The sequence below is a fragment of the Crocodylus siamensis genome, chromosome 4 (genome assembly GCF_052110815.1).
Source record: "Crocodylus siamensis isolate JL-2025a chromosome 4, ASM5211081v1, whole genome shotgun sequence".
Taxonomy (NCBI): domain Eukaryota; kingdom Metazoa; phylum Chordata; order Crocodylia; family Crocodylidae; genus Crocodylus; species Crocodylus siamensis.
Window position 1 is genome coordinate 26,678,400 of NC_143398.1, and position 22,625 is coordinate 26,701,024.

At 48.3% G+C, this 22,625-nt stretch overlaps 2 protein-coding genes across 3 annotated transcripts in view; one reads left to right on the forward strand and one right to left on the reverse strand.

Annotated features, from left to right (window-relative positions):
* Positions 1-18,809, reverse strand: part of COG5 (component of oligomeric golgi complex 5) — a 354,414-nt gene extending 335,605 nt beyond the window's left edge. Inside the window, exons 1-3 of the mRNA XM_090042028.1 lie at positions 18,692-18,809; positions 17,505-17,644; positions 12,550-12,607 (exon numbers count right to left, since the gene is read on the reverse strand). Coding sequence (XP_089898154.1) covers positions 12,550-12,607; positions 17,505-17,644; positions 18,692-18,752 — 259 coding nt within the window. The 5' untranslated portion in view covers positions 18,753-18,809. The remainder of the gene's footprint in view (positions 1-12,549; positions 12,608-17,504; positions 17,645-18,691) is intronic.
* An 18-nt stretch (positions 18,810-18,827) lies between these two features.
* The window catches only part of DUS4L (dihydrouridine synthase 4 like), a 54,336-nt gene continuing 50,538 nt past the window's right edge, over positions 18,828-22,625 (forward strand). For both annotated transcript variants that reach the window (XM_090042032.1, XM_090042031.1), the window contains exons 1-4: positions 18,828-18,940; positions 20,220-20,354; positions 20,656-20,777; positions 21,991-22,108. In XM_090042032.1, coding sequence (XP_089898158.1) covers positions 20,245-20,354; positions 20,656-20,777; positions 21,991-22,108 — 350 coding nt within the window. In that variant the 5' untranslated portion in view covers positions 18,828-18,940; positions 20,220-20,244. The remainder of the gene's footprint in view (positions 18,941-20,219; positions 20,355-20,655; positions 20,778-21,990; positions 22,109-22,625) is intronic.

Genomic DNA, 22,625 nt, shown 5'->3' on the forward strand with positions numbered 1-22,625 from the left:
CCAATGCTGAATGGGGAAATAAACCTCATCTTGAATTTGAGGAAATACGATTTAATCAAATATGTATCATTTTAAATGATAAATTATGAAGCACAAAATTTTCACTGCCTCAGTATTTGACCTACAAGAGCAAGGGGGGGCAAAATACAGCCCACAGGCCGGATCCAGCCCCTGGCAAGTCCCTTAGTCCCCTGACCCAGATACAGTCCAGCTGTAGTGTATCCTGCTGCCCCTTCGGCACACAGCAGGCCTGGGGCAGCTCCACAGTTGGACTGTGTTTCTAGGCAGCCCAGGTGGCAGTGGCTCTTTCCAGCTGCTGCTGCTGCCGGCTCCAGCCCTATGGAACTGGTGGGAACCCATGCTGCACAGCCCTAACTCCACGCACACCTGCTCTGGGCTCACCTGCTCAGGTGCAGCAGCAGTGGTGTGGGACAAAAGCTGCTGTTCAGTGTCGGGGGAATGTGGCCTCTCCCCCTCCCAGCAGTTCCCTGCTGCAGCCACCCGGAGCCCGTGAGGGGCTGCCCTGCATCTGCTCTGCACTGCCACTGCTGCCCCATGGGGCAGCCTGGAGGCAGCAGTGATGGCAGCGGGATATACATGGTAGTGGGCTCCACGTGACTGCAGCAGGGAACTACCAGCAGCAGGAGAGGAAGGAGCCACTTTCCCCCTGCATTGAGTAACAGCTTCTGTGACGAATCACTGCTGCTGAGCCTGGGCAGGTAAGGTCACAGGGCAAGCATGGGGGAGTCCCATGTACACCCCACCATACCCAGAAACCCTCCCCTGCAAACTGCACAACCACACCTCCCCCACACAATCATACACCCCACAAACATGGCACCCACCCACACTCATCTCCACATTCCCCCACAAACCCACATGCACCTTCTGCACACACATCCATGTGTCTCTGGGGGAGCCCTGCTTACTACATGCACACACCCCACCACAAATACACCCACATCCCCCCCACCATCTCCCTCCACATGCTCCACAAACCCCTTACCCACCAACATCCCCACAAACACTCCCCTCCACAACACCCCCATATCCACCCACATCCACCCACACCCCTACACGCTCCCCCATACCCCATATACACAAACAACCCCCTACAAACCCCATACCCACCCCTCTACACTCCCTGACAATATACAGAAGTAAGACTTTATTTTAAGCTATAATGCAATCACCTCTATATATACACCACACAAACGCACACAAATCAGGATGCACCCGTCGGGCTTCGATCATCCGGTCACATGCCGCCTGGCTTTGGATATATAGGGCTGTCCGTCGCACCATCCCTGTGGTCTTGCTGAACAACTGTCCTGCCCTGGGGTAGTCTCTTCCCCAGTCCTTCCTGCCACGATTTTGTTTATTCCTTCAGTGGTGGTGTCCGACTAATGGGGCTAGCACCCGTCTGTGACCTCTAGACGGCAGTTTTCCGTGAGGCTCCAACCTTCCCTATACCTTGCCCTGATACCCAGCCTCAACAAGTCATTGATGTCTCTCAGCCCGACCCCCGCCTGTTGGTATTCTGGGCTCTCCTGTGGATACGTATTAGGTCTAACCCAACCCCCAAATCTGGGTTATACCTTTATGGGTCTACATGGTCATCTTGATTACCTCTAAGACAAAACCCTTCCTCTGATTGAGCCAACACTAGGGCTGTATGTGACAGGCCTCCCAACCCCTCCAAAGGTGGGAAACAGAAAGAAACAAAAGAAGGAACACTATCAATATCAGTGGGCTCCTGACTACATCAAATGCGCCTGCCTGGCCCCAAGAGTTTCTAACTGGTCCTGTCCTGTGCACACCTATGCCTGGCAGCTACCACATTCTCCCTTCCATACTGCAGACCGTTTGCGTATTAGCTGGACTCTTGGTGGTCCCTCTAATTCCGCCTACTCCGTGTCCCTCGTCGGGCAGCTCTATGCAGCTGGATCTCATCTGCAGCCCCTCCCACTGCTTAGGCTCTTCATTCCCCTCCTGGGGTTGCTCCTGGAGCCTTTCCGATCCCGCACCTATCCCACCTGGCTTGACACCTAGAGTTTCGTCACTCTCCCCTCTTCCTCGGGAACAATCCTTGTTGTCCCCTTCTTCCTCCTCTCTCTGAAATCCTCCGTCTGAGTGAGGTACATCCGCCTCCTCTCTCTCTTGGCCATCGCTGGCGTCTTCCCTATGATGGGCTTCAAGGCAGACTTCTGCCCCATGAGAGGCAGTCCTGCCTCCTCTTACCTCTAATTGGGGTTCCGGGAATACCTCCAGGTCTTCCCCCTGCTCCTTCACCCACGATGCCTTTTATCCTTCCATGCCGCTTCTCCCCACAGCTGGCTGCAGTTTTAAAAAAATGCAGCTAATGAGCCGTGCGGGTCCAGCTACCACTTCCGGTTTCACCGCGGCACCGGCTGCAGGTAAGAGATTCTCCATCTTTTCCTCTCTCTCCTTACGTTCCAGCCCCCAGGGTCCCCCCTTGGCCCCTCGAGGTCTGTCCCCTGTATCTTCCCTGTGACAGGGGAAAATATTTTTTTAAATAAAATTAAAATATGTTATTGTCAGTGTTTGATTTTGAGTATTTTTTTTTTTTCTGGTTCCAAGATGGCAAACCCATTTCCCCAAAGGAGTACTTCTGAGGGGAAAAAGGAAGGGATTTCAGTGGCAAAGGTAAGGAGTTAAAGGGTAGGACTTCTAGTCCCAAGATGGCGACCAAGGGACGGGGCACATGTCATGGGACATGGCTACCTCGCAGCCCTCGACAGCTCGCCAAAATTAGTTAAGCAGCCCTCCACCTGAAATAATTGTCTGTCCCTGTACAAGAATGTTTGAGAATCTGGGCAAAGTAAATCCTGTGTGCAACTGCTGAAATATTTTTAATGAATACTGATACTTAACATTTCATTAAAAATTGCTTGGATCAGTGCAAAATACTATTGTCTACAATTTTAGGTACCAAATTTTATCAATTAACATTTTAGACAATCAGTTTTGAGAAGGAAAAGTTAAAATATGACAATGAATTCAAACAGAGAAAATGTGTGCCAATGTTCTTGGCATGAACCTGCCTTTGTAATACTTGTAGGTGAACAATTTGCACAGGGAAACTTTGATGGGTGAGTGGAGCTCTGCAAGCACTACAGGTAAAGCTTGATTTGCTCCTCAACTTCAGCCATCCTCTCCTTAAAGCTGTCAATTATACAGATTTGGCCCGTGGAGCCGTGTCATCCAGCTTATGGGGCTCCTCACAGGCTAAACCACCAACCTCCACAGGCTGCATCTGATCTGCAGGGCTCATTCCTGCATCTGCCAGAGTCTCTGTAGTGGTGGTGTTAATCCCCACAGCTGCTGGAGTTGCTGTTATGGAACAGCTCCAGAACCCATGCAGTTAATGCCACTCACTGTCCCCAACCCCCACTGCCCAAATTGGGGTTTTTAGTTGCCCTGACAACCAAAATCCGTGGTAGGGGGGAAAGGGGTGGGCAGAAGCAGCAGCAGAGTTAACTCCCTGGGTTCCAGAGCCACATTAAAACAGCAGCTCCAAATACTGTGGAGATTATCACTGCTGCAGTCTGCATTCGGCCTGCAGAGCCAAACAAGTTTGAGACCCTTGTCTTAAAAGACATAAATATGAAGTCCTTGTGCTAAATTCTTCCCCACAGCAAATGCAGCCCATCCAATTCTTCCAAGCTCTACATGGAGTGACAAGTTGCACCCCACTTCCTCCCAGCCCTCCATCACACACTGAAGATACCAAAAAGACCTGAAACTTCAGATTTTGACAGAAACCACTGTAGTGACAGGGAGAACATGATAGGTACCAGCTCAGAAGTTTTGGCATGCACGGTATCTTTGGCATGCACAGGCATCTTGTCACTGGAAGCATAAACACCATCTATAAAATGTTATGCACTAAAATTAAATTCTCACTCACAAGCTAGATAGACAAAAAGTTATGAAGTAAAAAATAACTATTCCCATTAAGACTTACGCAATAAGCAGCATTAAGACTTATTTACAGAGTACACAAAGAGTTATTTACAGAGTACCAACTATGGACAAACCATAGTTGCCAGCTGTGTTCCATGCATAGACCTTTCAAAGCCAACAGCTAGAAGACACTTTCCTTATTTTAGCTGGAAAGAGCCTATGCTTCTGGGGCAGGAAAATTTCACTCAACCCCCAACTTTCAGGGAAGCTTGAGAATATGCAGTGGCATGACACGCAATGGAAGACCAGGGCACCAGCTCCACACACCCACTTAAAAGGAGTGCAAGAAAGCAGATTACCACTGCCAGACCCATCCCTGCCCTTTCACCTGGCACCAAGTCAGCCAGGGTGTAGGCCCTGGTAGTCACACCTCCGAGACTGTGTTATGCCAAGCAGAATCCTATGCACCGGAAATATGATGCAATATTTATGAAAGACATAGAAAAAAGTTTTCTTCCTCAGCGAGTATAAGATTGAGGTTTTGGTTCTTCAACTCCTGCCAGAAACTTGATCCTACACGATTCAAAAGTTTCACATGTTAACTTGGACAAATGGAAATCAAGGACATGTGATCAAGCTTTGCCTAGAAAAGCACAATATGTGAAAAGTGAAGAATCAGGACACTTAAGGATAGAAAGGGTTTTAAACAGGAGTCCATGTGGAGTCTGCAGGATTAGTAAAAGTCAGTAATCCTTTCAATAAAGCCTAACCACTATATCCTGTATGAAGAATTTATTTTAACATAAGACCCATGACCTTAACTTTGTACTCCAAGTCAGTTAATGTTTTAGAATAGGGGTTTGTTTTTGTTTTGTTTTTTAAACAAATCCAATACTACCAAGACTTTATGAAACTATATAAAAAAATAAATCACAATTAAGCAGACATTCAGTATAGAAGATAAAAAAGATGTAGGCCACATTTCCAAAAACAGGAGTCTAAAGCAAACTGTCCAAATCCAATATTAATGCACCTGCACAATTTAAAAAATACTGAGCATAATTTAAATTGCCCTTACATTTCACAGCTAATGAAGATTTAAATATAATGCAAATTACTTTAAACAAAAATCATAAAACCAGAAGGGACCTATATGATCATCAAGTCTGGTCCCCTGCCATGCACAGGAAGTATTGGGAGCAGATGAGCTCAGCAAGGTGCTTGTCCAGCCTAGTCCTGAACACCTCCAGGGATGGTGACTACATCACTTCTGCTGGGAGCATGTTGCATATTCTGGTAACCATTACAGAGAAGAAGTTTTTCCTTATATCCAACCTCTATTAATTTATGCCCATTGGTCCTCATCCTCCCTTGAGGTGCCTTCCTGAATAGTTGCTCTCCTATTTCTTGATGCTCCCCCCAACATACTTGCAAGCATTTATCAGGTCACCTCTCAGCCTTATCTTCCTTGGGCTAAACAGGCCCAGTTCCCCAAGTCGCTCCTTATAGGGCCTGCCCTCCATGCCCTTAACCAAACGGGTGGTCCTTCTTTGTACCTTCTCAAGTTTATCCATGTCCTTATTGAAGTGCAGTGCCCAGAACTGGGCATGGTACTCCAGCTGGAGCCTCACCAACACTGAATAGAGAAGGAGGAGTACCTCCCTGGATCACACAACCCCTTGCTACCTGGTAAGTTGTGCAAGGGGTGGGACTTCCCCGCCCCTTGAAAAACTCACCAAGTGGCCACACAGCAGCTGATGCACGCCAGAGTTTTCTTGGCCCTTTTGGCAGCCTCGTCACACTGTTGGATCATGTTCATCTTCCAGCCAATCATGACCCCCAGGTCTTGTTCAGATGTTGTGCCAGCCAATAGGCCACCACCCATTGTATAGCTGTGGTGACGGTTCTTCCTACCCAGGTGAAGGACCCTGCACTTCTCCCTGTTAGACTTCATCTGATTTCATTCCACCCATATATCCAGTCAGTCAAGCTCCCCTTATTCCAGGGGTGGGCAAAATATGGTCCGCCGGCTGCACCCAGCCCACCAAGCACTTCCCTCTGGCCCACGGAGCCCCTTCAAAACCCACATAATGGCAGCTGCCTCTCTAAAAGCCTCCAGCAGCACCAACCGCCGGCTGCAGCACCTCAGGCTGTTTCCTTGGGTTCTGGTTGTGAGGCAACCAACCTGGACCTCAGCCTGCCCCAGCTGGCCTCTCCCTGCCCTGACTCAAGCCGCGTTTGCAGCTTGAGAGGGGCAGGGGGGCTGGGGCCAGTGACGGGAAACAGTGCCTAGGCCACCTTCTGCTTTGCTGCACAGGACTGGAAAGGGCCCTGCCCTTCAGGTAGGCCCAGGAAAGTGGCTGCTGGGCAGGCTTTCCCCATGCTGTGCCGCTTGGGCTGTGCAGCGTCAGGCTGGGCTGGCACTGGGGAAAGGAAGCAGCAGCTAGGCTGCAGCTCTGACCCAGTCAGCACCACAGAGGAGAGGTGGTGGCGGAGCCGTGTGCCACTCGGGACAGGATGAGCCCAGCTGGAGCGGCAGGGGCTCAGCTGCACTTTCCCCTACCTGTGCTGGTCAATCACAAGCGGCACACGACTCCGCCACCACTTCTGCTGCCTGGTGCAGACCTGGCCGGGCACGCCCTGTCCCTAGCAGCACGTGGGAAGCTGGCTTCAACCGCATGCTGCTGTGGATGGGAAGGAGCCGGCCAGGTCTGCACTGGCCAGGAAAGGTGGCATGCAGCTGAAGTCAGCTCCTCACGTGCTGCTAGGGACAGGAGGAACCCGGCTGGGTCTGCACCAGCTGGCAGAAGTGGCAGCAGAGCAGCGTTTTGCTCAGGACTGACTGGTGCAGACGGGGAAAATGCTGCTCCAGCTGGGCTCATCCCATCCTGAGTGGCACACGGCTCTGCCACCACTTCTGCCGGCTGGCGCAGACCCAGCCGGGCTCCTCTTGTGAGCAGCATGTGAGGAGCCGACTTCAGCTGCATGCTGCCTTTCCTGGCCAGTGCAGACCCGGCTGGGTCCGTCCCATCCAGAGCAGCATGCGGCTGAAGCCAGCTTCCCACATGCTGCTGGGGACAGGGCAAGCCCAACTGGGTCGGCACTGGCCAGAAGAAGAGGTGGCAGAGCCTCCTCCTTTTGGGACCACTTGGCACAGGTAGGAGGAAAGTTCTGGGGGGAGGTCTGATGCCCCTGAAACACCACTGCTGGGGCAGGATGTTAGAGGGGTCACAACCCCTTGCTACCTGGTAAGTTGTTCAAGGGGCGGGACTTCCGGTGGCAGGGGTCAGAGGGCGGGACTTCTGGTCCCAAGATAGCAACTGGGGGTGGGACAAATGGAGGGGGAGGGCTACCCACTCAGCCCTCAACAACTCACCAAAAAACTCATCAATTGGCCCTCCACCTGAACTAACTGCCCACCCTGCCCTATCCTCTGGCGTGCCTGCGTTTCCTCACAGTTTGGTATCATTTGCAAACTTAATCATTGCACTTTCTATGCTAAACTCCTATAATGCACAGAATAACGTAAGGTAGAAATGTATGCAGCAGGATGAAGACCAATGTTGAACATCCTTTGGAATTCCTGAGATATGAACACTGATAAACGAAGCTGGAGATGAAGATCCTGATGAATTCATAAGCTTGGCAAACTAGGACAAGTGGTGGTGGTGGTGGTGGGGAACTTTTGGACTTCTCCAGATCTCATAAGTTCAAAGCAAAGGAGTCCCACAGGAGATCCATTGGGCCATACTTTTTTAAAAAGACAAAACAAGCAAGTTCACAGACAAGAAAGTGTAAGGTTTTTACTTAACACCCAAGGTTGAACTATAGTAAAAACAACAATATAACCTAAAACAATATAACCTAAGCTATCAAAGGGAAGGAACATCTCTCAAACAATTGCTTAACCAAGTGAATACAAAAGTCACATTACATCAAAACAGTGAACGACCACGGTTTTATAGTAGCTAGGGTCAGGAGGGACCTGAATAGATCATCTAGCTGGACCCCCTGCCACAGGCAGGAATGAATGCTGGGTTCACAAGACCCCAGACAGGTGATCATCCAACCTCCTCTTGAATTTGTAGGGGTGAGGACCACTTCCCTGGGAAGTTGGTTCCAGATCTTGGCCACCCCAACTGTAAAAAACTGCCTTTTGATCTCTAACCTAAACCTGTTCTCCACCAGCTCATTACCATTGTTCCCCATCTGTCCCATATGCCTACTGATGATCAACTTTATGATACAAGAATCAACCTTTTTAATTATGTTGTTGGCATACATTAAGGTCTGACGTGGCCAGTATTAATATTTTTTTGTTATGCAAAGAAGTACAGAACTTCTAGCTAGCAAGAATTCTAATGTAATAAAGGGCTTAGTCCACCTGTCTGTCTGCCCCTAACGCTCTTGGAGCACTCCGGTCGTTTCAGTCACAATCAGAGTGCGCCGAGAGCGTTCTGGACAGGAGGCAGTGGCAGCGGTGCGCCGCCATGATGGCGGGAACAGTGGCCTCAACTGCCCTCCGGCCCTGCTCCCTGGAGGCGAGACAGTGGAGTGCTGGCCAAGAGGGACGGAGGAAATGGCAGGGCAAGCTTCCCCACCGTCCCTCACCCCGCTACTGGTAGGTGGTGGAGGAGCTCTGTCCCCGCCCCTAGCAATTTGCTAGTAACTCACAGACACAAAAGAAGCGGACATTATGATTTTACAATGTTTGGTTACATAATTAAAAACAGAACTGTGAAGATGATACTGTTTGTCTTAACTAAATGAGTCAATAAGAACATTAATAAGAAATGTTGATTCTACTCCTGGCTTGAACACGGACTTAAGCGAAGGTTTGGAAAAAATAAAATAAGCATGTTTTGGGTTTTTTTATTACAAACAATGGGGATACACTGCACTAATGCATGGAACTAGGAGATCGGAAAACAACAACAAAAAAAATCATAAGTTCTAATTATTAAAACCAGAAGAGAATTTAAGAGTTTCTACATTTTAGCCCTCTAATCATTAGCCCCTACTCCATTAATCTGCATGCCTCCCCCCTTCACCTTCTCCTAGTGCAAAAGATCCCTCCCTGCAACCTTCATCTCTTCTTAAGATCTAATGGAAATATCACAATCCCCTTAGAGAGGAAGTCATAGAAATAAGACCTTTACTAATGTAATAAAATCTAAATTGAATAACTAAGAATAACTATAAGCATCAATCCTCATTAATGCCCACTAAATTAAACAAGTTGGAGTTTCTAGCTCAAGCCAGTTTTAGACTAGCATTTAAAAAAAAAATCATTTTTGAACTGTTGCTTAGAAATGGAGGTAATTTACCAACACTTCTCCAACAGCTTGTGTAATTATATCCCTCAAAAGAAGACTTTCCTTAGAAAATAAAAAAAACCAGGAAAAAAAAAAACTGTACTCCACAGAAAAGACTTAAGAAACTTCAGGTAGATTGGATGATAAAGAGTATTTACAGGTCAGCTTCATTAACTCTGCCCCAGGGGGAATCCAGCCGTTCCTGGGCACCACCACTGCAGAGGGAAGCACCAGGGTCCCCCGCAGCTCAGGGACCACTTGGCCCACTAGCAGCTTGCCCCTCCTCCTGCCATGGGAGAGTCAGGTAAGCTAAGGATTGGGCCCCCTAACCCTTGAGTACATGCAACAGGGGTTTAATTCAGTTTAGTTCTCCCTAAATTGAAACGGTGGAAATGGTGGGTTTTTAAAAACCCACCATTTCAATTTAGGGAGAACTAAACCGAATTAAACTGCCATCGTGTGTACAAGCACCCAGCGACTACAATGTTCATCCATTCTGTGAGCAGACTATAAACGCCTGTCCACTTCAGTCAGTCAGATGGGTAGAATGAATCATAAAACACAAGTATCCCTAAGCTTTCCTTTACCCTTCAATTTGGAAAAGATTGGTATCTTAAAAAATCAGCACATGCTATTTGGTATACAAGGCATAGAATATCTTACTGGCCATCTTGATATAGACAGCTGATGCAGATTATTTTCCTCCCTCTTTTTCAGCCACATGTGTAAGCAGAGACATGGTTTGCCTTATCTGAAGGCAGCGCAGTAACTTTTGAATGCCGCCTCCAATAGCTTCCAAAATCTCAGGGAAAAGATCTTGCCAATGGCCAGAAGTCCAACTAATTTTGGTGAAAGTCAAAAAACAGGCAGGGGGATGTGAGAAACACACATCTACTGGCATCCAGTTACACACAGCCATTAGCTTCAACCAGAAGTGTAACTGGGCACTTCTGTGTCATGAGCAGCCAGCAAAGGATTAATAGGACAAGCAGCTGCTGCTGCAGGAGTTAACACAAAACAAAGCCACTGCAAAAACAAGTTTTGATAGCAAGTTTCAAAGCTGAAACTCTGCACCAAAAAAAAAAAAAAAAAAAAGGGGGACCGGGGGGGGGGGTGCTGAGAGAGTTGACTTAAGCAGCCCCACACCAGCAGTGGCTTTCTCTTGGAACAAACCTCTGACTCCAACCATGTGGCTGCTCTTTTGTCCTCCCACCCACCTCAGACAGCACCATACCTGAAGGTGAGAGGCACTCCTCCCCCCACAATTACACTGCACATCACCCTCCTGAGGCAAGGTCCAGGGTTGAGGAACACTGTTCTAGGGGAAGTCCCAAAAGAAACAGGACATGCAGAACCTCTAGCATATGGCAGGAGGAGAGAGTAGGGGGTGCACAGGACCCCCAATACAGGGGTGGGCAAAATATGGGCTGCGAGACAAATCCAGCCCTCCAGGGATTTTGTCCAACCAGCATGGGTCCTTTGGTCCCGCCCAGCCCAGGTATAGAGGTGAGCTCAGGCCACCTCCAAATGGGACATTTGGCCAGTCCCACCGCACATGGAAGCAGCAGCGGGGTTAGGGTGGCAGCAGCCAGACTCATTTCCTGGCAGCCCCCACAGCAGCAGCTCCTTCCAGCTACTACTGCCAGTCTGCCGCTGGAACCAGCCCTGCTGCCTGGGTACCCCAGCCTGCCTGCCCCACATGAACTGCCGGTGGCACCGATGGAGCGGGCAGGCAGGGTCTCCATGAAGACCAGCCCAGGACCCATGCAGGCAGGAGGCACAGCTGGAGAGATGAGATAGGACCATGTATGGGCAGGAAGCGGTATCTAGGAGTGCGACAGGCAGGCAGGGCCAGGATCAGGATCAGGATCTTAGGGCGGTAACAGCATGGGGCCACGGCTGGGCCCTGAGGCAAAGCCATGATATACTGCCCAAACACGTGTGCCATTTCTGTGGGCAGGGGCATGTAGGGCATGGATTGTGGCTCTGCCCCAGGCCCCGGCCTCATGCTGTCACCACCTCAAAATTCCAGCCCCAGCCCTACCTGCCCTTTCCACTTCTGGATGCCACTTCCCACCTGCCTGCCCATACCATCCTCCCAGCCAAGCACCCTGCCTGCACGGGTCCCGAGCCACTCTCTATGGAGACCCTAGGATCGCCAGGTGGTAGGTAACAGCATGGGCTGAGCTAGACCCCAAGGCAGAGCCAGTTAGGGAGTTTTGGTGAGCTGTTGCAGGCAGGTGGGTGTGGGGGTGCTAACCCTGCCCACAACAGCTCACCCAAACTCCCTTAGAGGCCGTCTGTGCCAAATAACTGCCCACCGCCCTATCCTAGCATGTGGCAGAAGGGCTGTAGGGAATCCCCAATTTAGAGCAGGAAGGGAGAGTTGCACGCTCCCTGTACATCGAAAGAATAAAAGGAACACAAGGACTCATGGTGTGGAGAATGAGTTCAGCCTACAGAAACAACCAAGTACACGAAATTATAGTATTTTGGTGGGTGGGTGTGTAGTGTGTATCACCCTATTGTTTCAGTTGAACTGGTACATGCTCTGGTGAAAATGAAAGTCACAAAAGATCAGATTTAAAATGTTCTGGAAGTGTAGAAGGGTATAACAATTTTAGTGGAGACCAGAAGGCAGCCTTGAAGTACACACAAGATTCTGAAACCTTGTATTTATTTTGAAGAAACCCACCATGACCAATTTTTCATACAGATACAAGAGTTCCCAGATAAGTCTTTTATTTGACGTTTGTTTTATGCCGGATGCTAACCAGCAGGACAAAAGATGTATATTCAACTTTGAAATGTGTAATTACAAAATGATTAAAACCACATAATGGGCACCTTGGCAACATTTATAAGTTAGACACTGAGGAGTATGCACCACCAAAGCTAATACTTGTCGCAAAATGTAAGTTATATGCAGTGCTTGTCGACAGATATGATGCCACTGCATGGAATATTTAAAAAGTGTGCTTCTTCCAAATATCACAGATCAAGAAGCAAAACATAAAGAATTACTTTAAGAAGTGCTCTCCGCTAGCAAGTCTCTCTACAGTGCAATTACTCTACAGAAATGTCAGTGAAATCATCATCTTGGAGCTCCATCTGCTGACAACAAAGAAAACTGACAGGTGTTAATCCAGAGCATTTCCTATTGAATGACATTACTTGCCAAAAGTAAATAGCACAACACCACCTTAAATATGGCGGTGCTAGTAGCATCTAGATATCACAAAAGAAATCACAAGAAAACCTTGTCTCCATAACAGTCAAAAGAAGCAAGCATGATAGAACTATATACCTTCTAGAGATTCAATCCCAGTTGCTTGTGCCAACAGGTCTTCATGCCTTGCAACTACCTGAAGAGAGACCAAAAATTATTACAAAATGACAAAAATGTACAGCTGAAAAGGGACATCAGTTGGATATCTATTCCATCCCTCTGCTACAAAATACAGCTGGACCCTTTTTGACAAATGGTTTAACAAAACCTACAGGTAGAGGATTCCATAACTCTTCCACAGTCTAAACCTCAAAAACAATGATTGACTGTTAGTAATCAATGGCTTGATGTCTAGTTGGCAGCCAGCACCAAGTGGAGTACCCCAGGGGTCAGTCCTGGGACTGGTTTTGTTCAATTTCTTCATAAACGACCTGGAAGATGGCATAGAGAGCACCCTCAGCAAGTTTGCAGGTGACATCACGCTAGGGGGGAGTAGTAGATATGCTGAAGGATAGAGCTAGAATTCAGTGACCTGGACAAACTGGAGGATTGGACCAAAAGAAATATCATGAGCTTCAATAAGGAAAAATGGAAAGTGCTGCATTCAGGACAGAACAATCCCATGCACCAGTGCAGGCTGGGGACTGACTGGCTGGGCAGCAGCTCTGCAGAAAAAGATCTAGGAGTTACAGGGGTCAATAAGCTGAATATGGAGCCACCACTATGCCCATGTTGCCAAGAAGGTTATCAGCACACTGGGCTGCATTAGTAGAAGCACTGGCAGCAGACTGAGGAAAGTGATTCTTTCCTTCTATTCAGTACAACTGACTAGGGGTGCACTGATAAAGATTGTCTGGGCCGATACCAATGGCAGCCATATCAGCCAATACGGATTCGATAGCCAATATGCAGCTGGGCAGCTTGGATAGCAGCATCCAGCTGATAAGTCTGATAAGTCTGTCAGATGTGAGGAGCCAGGGGGAGGGAAGGGGCTTGGTGGGAGCAGATCAAGGCCAGTGGTGAGAGAGGGAGAAGGGCTGGGGCTGGGGCAGGGGCTGCACAGTTGGGCTGGGGTGCAGAATGGAGCCATGGCTTATCAGGGGGCGCAGAGGTGGGGGCAGCTCCTCCTGCTGCACGCACACAGGAGGCCGCATGAGGGGCACGTGCCCCCTGGTTCTGTGCCTGGGGTGAGGATGGGCTGCCACTGCATGCTCAGGGCTGGAGGTTGCAGTGGGCTCTTCCTGGCGGGGAGGCTGGGCCAGAGCTGTGCTATGGGCAGAAGGCGGTGGTTATGGGGCAGGGGGCTACAGCCACCCCAAAATTCACCATAGCCCAGCCCATAGCCCCTCCTCCCAGAGCCACTGCCACCCACTCCTCCCCAACCCACCCCAAGCACAGCCCCAACCTAGCCTCTACCCTGCCAGAAAGAGGCCAGCACAGCCTCCAGGACCGAGAGTGCAGTGGCAGCCTGCCCTCACCCCGTGCACAGATCCAGGGCAGCATGTGCCTCTCCCGGGATGCACATAGAATTGGGACTTGCCCCCTTGTACCCTCCGGATGAGCCGTGCCCTGCCCAAGCTATGCAGTGCCTGCCCCAACCCCAGCCCCACTCCTTCCCTCACTGTGGGGGCCTCAAATCGGCCCCCTTACACCCTCTTCCCTCCCCCACAGACTTACTGGCTGGATGCTGCCAGGCTGCATTCCTGGCCATGTGCACGCCGCATCTGCATGCATGCATATGGTATTTACCAGTGACATAATCAGCCACATCAGCCAAAAAAAGCCAATTGCCAATAATGTCCATTTTCCGTTTATCAGAGCCTATATGATATGTACTGATGTATTGGTGTACCTCTACTAATGAGGCCACATCTGGAGTACCGTGTGCTGTTTTGGGGTCCCCACTATACAAAGGATGTGTAGACAAATTGGAGAGCATTTGACAGAGGACAACCAAGTAGCTGTGGCTGCAGCAGCAATGGCATGGGACAAGTTGGAAGTGCCTTGTGCTCAGTGCCAAGCTCCATTAAAATGCCCCCTTTCCCCTCTTCCCACTTCAAAACATTGCCAACATCACCTGCTATAATCTGGCTACCTGGGACAGGGGTTGTCAGCATTCCACTTTCCTGAACATTAAATATATGTGATGTATATTACTACCCTTCTAGTGAGAAAGTTCTTCCCAATATCTAACTTAAAATTCCTTTGCTGCAACTTGACACCATTGCTCCTTGTTCTGTCATCTGCTACCACTGAGAACACTCTAGCTCCATCCTCTTTCGACCCCACTTCAGCTAGTTGAAGGCTGCTATTAAATTCCCATTCTGTCTCTTCTTCTCCAAACTAAATAAGCTTAGTTCCCTCAGCCTCTCCTCATCAGTCATGTCCCCCAGTCCTCCTCTCCCCATTCTTCATTGCCTTCCACTGGACTCTCTCCAATTTGTCCACATCCTTTCTGTAGTGGGGGGCCCAAAACTGCAGTACTTCAGATATGATCTCACCGGTGACAAATAGCAGGTAAGAATCATTTCCTTTGATCTGCTGGCAACACTCCTACCAATGCAGCCCAGGATGCTGTTAGCCTTCTTGGCAACAAGGGCACACTGGTGGTTCATGTTCAGCTCATGTTCATGTTGGCTTATTGTCTACTGTAATCCCCAGGTCCTTTTCTGCAGAGCTTATGCTTAGCCAGTCAGCCCTCAGCCTGTACTGGTGCATGGGATTGTTCAGTCCTGAATTCAGAACTTTGCACTTCTCCTTATTGAAATTCATGAGATCTCTTTTGGTCCAATCCTCCAATTTGTCTAGGTTTCTCTAGATCTTAGCCCTACTTCCAGCATATCTACTTCTCCCCACCCCACCTTGACATCACCTGCAAACCTGCTGAGGGAGCACTCCATCCCATCTTCAAAGTCATTGATGTAAATATTAAACAAAACAGGCCCAAGGACTGCCACCTGGGGCACTCCATTTGATACTGGCTGTCATCTAGAAATCAAGCCATTGATTACTACCCTTTTAGTCCAATGATCCACCCAATTTTCTATCCACCTCACAGTCCATTCATCCAACCCATATTTCCATAGTTTGCTTGCAAGGATGTTGGCAGAGATAGTATCAAAAGCCTTGCTAAAGGTACATCATGTACACTGGTCTCCCCACATCCACAGAGCCAGTCATCTCAAAGAAGGCAATCAGATTGGTCAGGAATAACTGACCCCTGGGTGAATCATAGATGCTAGGGTAGGAAGGGACCTCAACAGATCATTGAGTCCAACCGCCTGCCTAGGCAGGAAAGAGTGCTGGGGTCAGATGACCCCAGCCAGATGTCTATCCAGCCTTCCCTTAAAGACCCCAAGGTAGGGAAGAGCACCACCTCCCTTGGAAGCCCATTCCAAATTATGGCCACCCTTACCGTGAAGTTTTTCCTGATATCTAGCCTAAATCTGCTCTCTGTCAATTTGTGACCACTATTCCTTGTTACCTCAAGAGGTGCCCTGGTAAACAGAGCATCTCTGATCCCTTGCTGTAACCCCCTAATGAATTTGTAAGTAGCCATAAGATCACATCTAAGGATTCTCTTGTGGAGGCTGAAGAGGTCCAGGTCCCTCAGTCTCTACTCATAGGGCTTGTCCTGTAAGTCCCCAACCATACAAGCAGCCCTCCTCTGGACCCTCTTGAGTCTGCCAACATCTTTCTTGAAGTACGGCGCCCAAAACCGGACGCAGTATTCCAACTGTGGTCAGACCAATGCCGCTTAGAGGGGAAGTATCACCTCCTTGGTTCTATTTAACATGCATCAGCTGATGGCCAGCAGTTCTGCAATAGCACCTGCCAACTCCCTCAGCACCCTTAGGTGCATTACATCTGGCCCCATGGTCTGGTACATATCCAGCTCTTCTAAATAGTCCCCAAGCCACAGGTAGGCAAAATAACATATCCGACAAGTGCCTGGACTCCATTTCCCAACAGCCTTTGCATTCATCACTACAGCCGGTTTCCATGGAGAACCCAGGAACAGTGGGCATGACAGTGCAGGGCCAGGGGTTCCACAGAGATCAGCCCAAGCAGCACTGGGAGGGCACATGGCTGGGCAGAGAGCTGCTTTGGGGCCAGAGCCAGGATTTTGTGGAGGTGACAGCATGGACTGAAGCCAAGGCATTGCCATGATCCACTGGCTGCATGCCCTACCTCGGGCAGGTAGGCAGCAGATCGCAGTTCTGCCCCAGGTCTGACCCACACTGTCACCAGTGCAAAATCCCAGCCCCAAAGCAGCTCCCCGTCCAGTCGCATCCCCTGCCAATGCTGCTTGGACTGGTCTCCGTGGAAACCCTAGCTCTGCACTGTCACTGGCCCCATGGGGCCTCCCGAAGTCTCTATGAAAACTGGCCAGAGTAAGATGGGCAGGGGCTGCTGGGAAATGGAGTCTGCTGCGAGCTCAATCTGGCCCACAGACTGGCCTTTGACTGCCCCTGCCCCAACCTGTTCTTCTGCCACTGTCGGCTGCTCACCTCCTCCCCAAACTGTGCTGCCCAGTGCAGTAGTCTGGGAACTGACCTTGCCTGTGAAGACTGAGGTGAAAGAGGCATTGAGCACTTCAGCCTTCTCTGCATCATCTCTCACAAAGTTGCTTCCCCCATTCAGGAAGGAGCCTACACCTTCCCTGATTTTCCTCTTGTTGCTGACATATTTGTAGAAACCCTTCTTGTCCCTTGCTATCCACAAATCCAGTTGCGCTTTGGCCTTCCTGATTCCATCCCTGCATGCCCAAGCAATACTTTTATATCCCATCACCCCCCAACCCCCAAGTCATTTCTCCAAGTTTTGACTTTTTTTGGTAAGCTTTCTTTTAATGTTTTAGCTCACTGAAGTGTTCCCTGGTCTTCTGCCATGCTTGCTAGTCTTCCTGCAAGTGTCACTAGCTGCTGAGAACATGGGGTAGTTTGATATGCAAGTGAGACCAAGGGGATATTTAGTTTTCAAACCAACTTGTATGCAACTGCCCTGAAACAACTGATATGCAGGATACTTACTTGCAAGTGGAGCTCTTTATCCAGCTGACTGATTCCTTGAGCAAGCTTTGCTAACTGCTCAGCTATTATGGCTCGATGAATAGACTGGGAAGTGTAAGCCTTTACATCAAACTCTTCTTTTAAAAAGTCAGCATAACATTCTGGAAAAAAGGTTAAACAAGCTATTTATTCTCATGCTCAAATACCTATAAGTATTTAAACATGTAAGAAACACTGGAAGCTCACCAACCTGTACTCAGTCCAATGCAGGGTGGTAGCTAATTTCTGTTGTCCACATGAACACATTTATTTAACAAATGACCACTCACAGATTCACAGAAGTTTAGGGCTGGAAGGGACCATGTCAGATAACTGGGTCCAGCCCCTGTGCTCTGGGCAGTAAAGACTGCTGGGGTCAAATAACCCCAGCAAGGTGTGCGTCCAGTCTCCTTTTGAAGATCTCCACAATAGGTGTCTGCAACACCCCTGCTGGGAGTCTATTCCAGAGACGCATGAACCGTGAAAGAAGCTTTTCCTTATATCCAATCTAAAACCCTTTTCTACAAGCTTATGACCATTACTCCTGGTTTTGCCCTGGGGCACTTTGGCAGGGAAGCAAATGTAAAGGAGCTATGCCAGACCACACCATAGCTATAGTGAGAGCAAACAGACCTTGGCTCACACCCCGATAAACCAAACTAGATAACACCATGTTTCCCATGATCTACACTCTCTATTTCTTCTGAATCTTGAAAACTGCATCAGCTGATGTTTCACGTGAAGTCCAGCCCAGCACAGAGGCGCATCTTAAAACCCCAGAGCCTCCCATGAAGCAGAGACATGTGAGCGCAGCACAGTACAGGCCCCCGCACCGGGTCCGCTGGCACCACACAACTTTAAAAAATGAAAATGATTGGATCAAGGATCTGAGACCAGGCTGCACCACGCTCTAATCTGGGGGGGGAGGGGGCAACCAGGGGCACAGGTGCCGCACGGGGCAGCCCCAGCATGCGCGGAGGGGACCGGGAGCAGGAAGCAGAAGGGGGTGCCAGGAGCCCCTTACAGGGCTGCAGCCAGAGGCTGCTCCAGTCATTGCTCCTGCCCAGGAGGTCGCCCCGCAGCGCCCAGCCCCTGTGCGGGCTATTTTGAGCCCCCGAGGAAGGAGGCGCCCCCCCATTGCTAGGCGACCCCTCCACAGTCCGCCTCACCGTCCACCAGCAGCTCCCCGAGCGCCGGGCCCGGGCCCGTGCTTCCGCCCCCCGCTTCCATGCTGGCAGGTGCGGGGGGAGGGGCAGGGTTACGTCACTGCGCTGCGACCACTCCAGCGTGACATGAGAATCCAGCGACGAAGCTAAACCCTCCCATGGGCAGCATCTCCGCGATTCCCATTGGTCGGCGGGGGCTGGGGAAGTCAGGGGCAAAGGTCGTGCGAGTTATGTCGTGCCTGTCTCTTGCAGGTAACCTGGAGCCGGCGGGGCAGGGCGGGACTGGGACCGGGAGCGGCGGAGGCGGGTGTCCGTCCTGCCCCACGTGCTCACTGCTTTTCCGTGTCCTCTTATCCGCCCGCTCCATTCTCTCTGCTCCCGCCTGGGCTCGACGCGGCGCGGCGCCCCTGGGTTTCCCTGCCCCAGGAGGGCCGGGCAGGTCTGCCCCTTCGCCAGGGCCCTGCCACACCTTCAGGTTGAAGCTGGATAGCTCTAAGGCTGTTACACGTTTTCAAGCGCTGGCTTGGTGGCGCATTAGCTCCCTAAAGCCAGGGGCATATTTATGGCCCGATTATGGCTTTGCATGCCTGGCTGGTCTCAATGTATTGAACCGTTCTCCAGTGATCTACAGTACGTAATATATGTGATGCGTGGCCAGTCCGTGTTTATTGCGCAGTTCACCTGTGAGGTGAATAATACACATGATGTGTAGCAGGGGCCTAGTGGATCGGTGGTTCTCAGCCCAACCCAGGTTAGACTCAAGCCACCTTGGAGACTGCCAGCTCTTCGCTTTCACTCAGTCGTTGACTCACTTGCGTTGCAAAGAGCTCAGGAAGTCCACAGCTGGTCAAGCTGCCCCTAACATTGTGGATTCCTATTTGAAATCTCTGGCTTTGCCTTGTGAGTCGTGTTTACACACCTACCAGTGCTATCATTGCACCCTTGAAAGGATCTCAAAGCAACCCAAGGTGCCACAGCATCTTGATTGAGAATCACTGTTATAGGCAGACTAAATCAGAGATGTTTTTGTTAACAGCAGCTTCCTTCATCCAATGCTGAGGAAAATTGGTGAACTCTTGCGTAGAATATTCCCAAGCTTTTCTCAAGCTCCATACATTTTGCTGAGTTTCTACACAATCTATTACATTTCAGTTAATTGAGATATACCATTGACTTTGTATGGAGTAAGCGAAATAAAAACATATTTGTAAATCTATTGTTCTGTGTGGTATATTAAATACAAGGAACATACTAAAGGGCACACGCAAAATCTAGGTAGGAAATTAAGATAATCAATTAACTCTACTGATAACTGGGAGAAGCAGTGGGTTAGTATGCAACAGGCTTTCACCATAATGTTGCTCCTGGACCCTAATAATAGGTCCCTCCTCAAACTGTTATTTGTATGAGGTTAGACAAACAATTAATAGAATTTATTCTTGCATGAACAGTCTCCCCTTGCTGTAAACTATGAAAACTGAGCATAGAAAGTAGGGTTCCTGTTTTAAATTTTATTGGTTTTTTTTTCTAGATTTAGAAAGACCTAAAATTTATACATGATCTGTGATACCACAAACACCCCAGTATGTCTTCTGAGAGATCCAGTAGATCTGTTTCATTCTGGGCACATTGTGAAAATATGTGCCCCTATGGTCCGTTATTCAAAGTAAGTAACTTGTCAGTCTTAACCACATATCATCAAAGCTTTTATCATGTAAATGCATTGTATTAAGTATAAAAATAGTATATTTATTTTTTAATTATTAATTTTTATACTTGGGGAAATATACTTCAGAACATGTTTGTTTATGTTATGGTACCAGGTAGATTACCCACTGTACCTGAGCTACATGGCCAAAAACACTTTAATTTAATTTTAAAACAACTTATTTGGGAGATCAATGCCTTTACTTGTGATTGTGTAATTGTGATTCTTTTCCCCAAGTCAAATGTTCTTATGCTTACAGGTTGGCTTTCCGAACTTTGGTCAGGAAATACAATTGTGATTTGTGTTATACACCAATGATAGTTGCTGCTGACTTTGTCAGATCTGTTAAAGCTAGAGACAGTGAATTCACAACAAACCAAGGTATGTAGTACTCATTCTGTTGCATTTTCTTATGATTTTATGCAGTAATTGATTTTGAGTAAGTGAGGTCTAGCCCTCAACTTCAGAGGTATGTAATAAAACTTGGGTACACCACTCATGACCAATTTCAAACTCTCAAACTGTTCTAGGCATCCGTGGGTCCAACCTTTGATATTTGCACAAGTAGAGATGTTGAAAATTCTGATTGGTTCACAGGAAAATCAGGCCAACTAGACTGGTTAGCAGCACAAGCAGAGAAATCTCTGTTACCCCTTACTGCTGTTACTGTCTATCCATAACAGAGGCAGCCCCTGAACTTGTCATAGGGTGAAATTGTCTGTCAGTGACTTGGATTCTAACAGACACAAAAGAAGAAATAGTGGAGACCAGGTATGAAATGCAGCAAATTTGGGAGACGGCATGAGAGGATGGCACAGAGGAAGCTTGTTGATGAAGACTGGAGCATTTGCAGGGTCCCTGTACTATGTACTAATGATAGCTCAAATGTAGTGGCTTATATGTTAGCAGCAGTGCAGATATTTTTGATGTTTAGTACTGATAATCCTCACAGATGCATTTCTCAGGTAGAACAGATCCATTACCTTTTCTGTATATACAGGTATTTTGAAGCACAAATATGCCCTCACATATTTGGCCTTCTTTAATAGTGACAATCCTATTTGTTGCTACTTGGAAGAAATGTAAGTGTTGCTTAAATGCTCATTTAGGATTGAGATGCCACAGTAGACACCTGTTTCAACAGTTCAAGAACCCGGTTTTTAAGGTCCCCTTATATTGTCTTTACCAGAGCATTCAAAAAATAAGAGAGCTTAAAAATGTTTTCTGTCTGTTTCTTGCCATTGATGTTAATTTTTCTTCTGTGAATAGAGTGGAATCCTAATATTGAAGTAAATATATATGGAAAAACAATGCATTGCAGCACTAGTTATTGACAATGATATAATGTTAGAAACTTGTATTTAATGATGTTGAAAAAGTAAATATACAAATGTTGGACATTTTCCAGAAGTAACAAAATGTTCAGAACTTAGAATTCTCAAAGTATTACTTTTTCCAAAAAAAAAAATCTGATGCAGTTTGATCATAAAATTAGGTTTTTATGGAGTTTCAAGCTGATTTTCAAGAATTATGAAGGATAAGTGTCTTGTATAGTATGCATTACTATATTCTAAACAGCTCTTTATCTGACTAGGTGATCGCCCACTGATTGTTCAATTTGCTGCTAAAGAAGCACAGGTTTTATCAGATGCTGCCTGTATCGTCTGTCCCTTTGCAGATGGAATAGATTTAAACTGTGGTTGTCCTCAGAGGTAAATGCTTTAAAGAGGTTGGATGAATGTATGGAAAAAATAGGGAAAAATCAATATAAAAATATTATTTCCCTTGGTGTCCAAATATTAATGAAATATTAATAATTCGGTGGCAGTCCTTATAGAGAGGTTTGATTTGTCTTCCTACTAAAGTACAGTGGAATCTAGGCACTGCTGCCAAGGTGCTGTTCTTTCCTTCTAGGTCAGGGATGGACAAAATATGACCCATTGGCTAGTTCTGGGCCACCAAGCAATTCTATCTGGCCTGCAGCTGGTCCCTCAGCCCCTCCTGCCCCAGGTGCAGGGAGAAGCCAAGACCATGGGCATGCAGCAGGGTGGGGGAGACAGGGCAGCTGGATTTGGCTTCCTGGCAACCCCCACAGTGATGGCTCGTTCTTCCTACCTGCTGATGTCACTGTCTCCATTGCCTCCTGGCCCTACTGTCTGGCCATCCTAGCCCATCCACCATATAACCACTGCCAGATGTGCTAGACGGCTGGTGGGGTCTTCATGGATC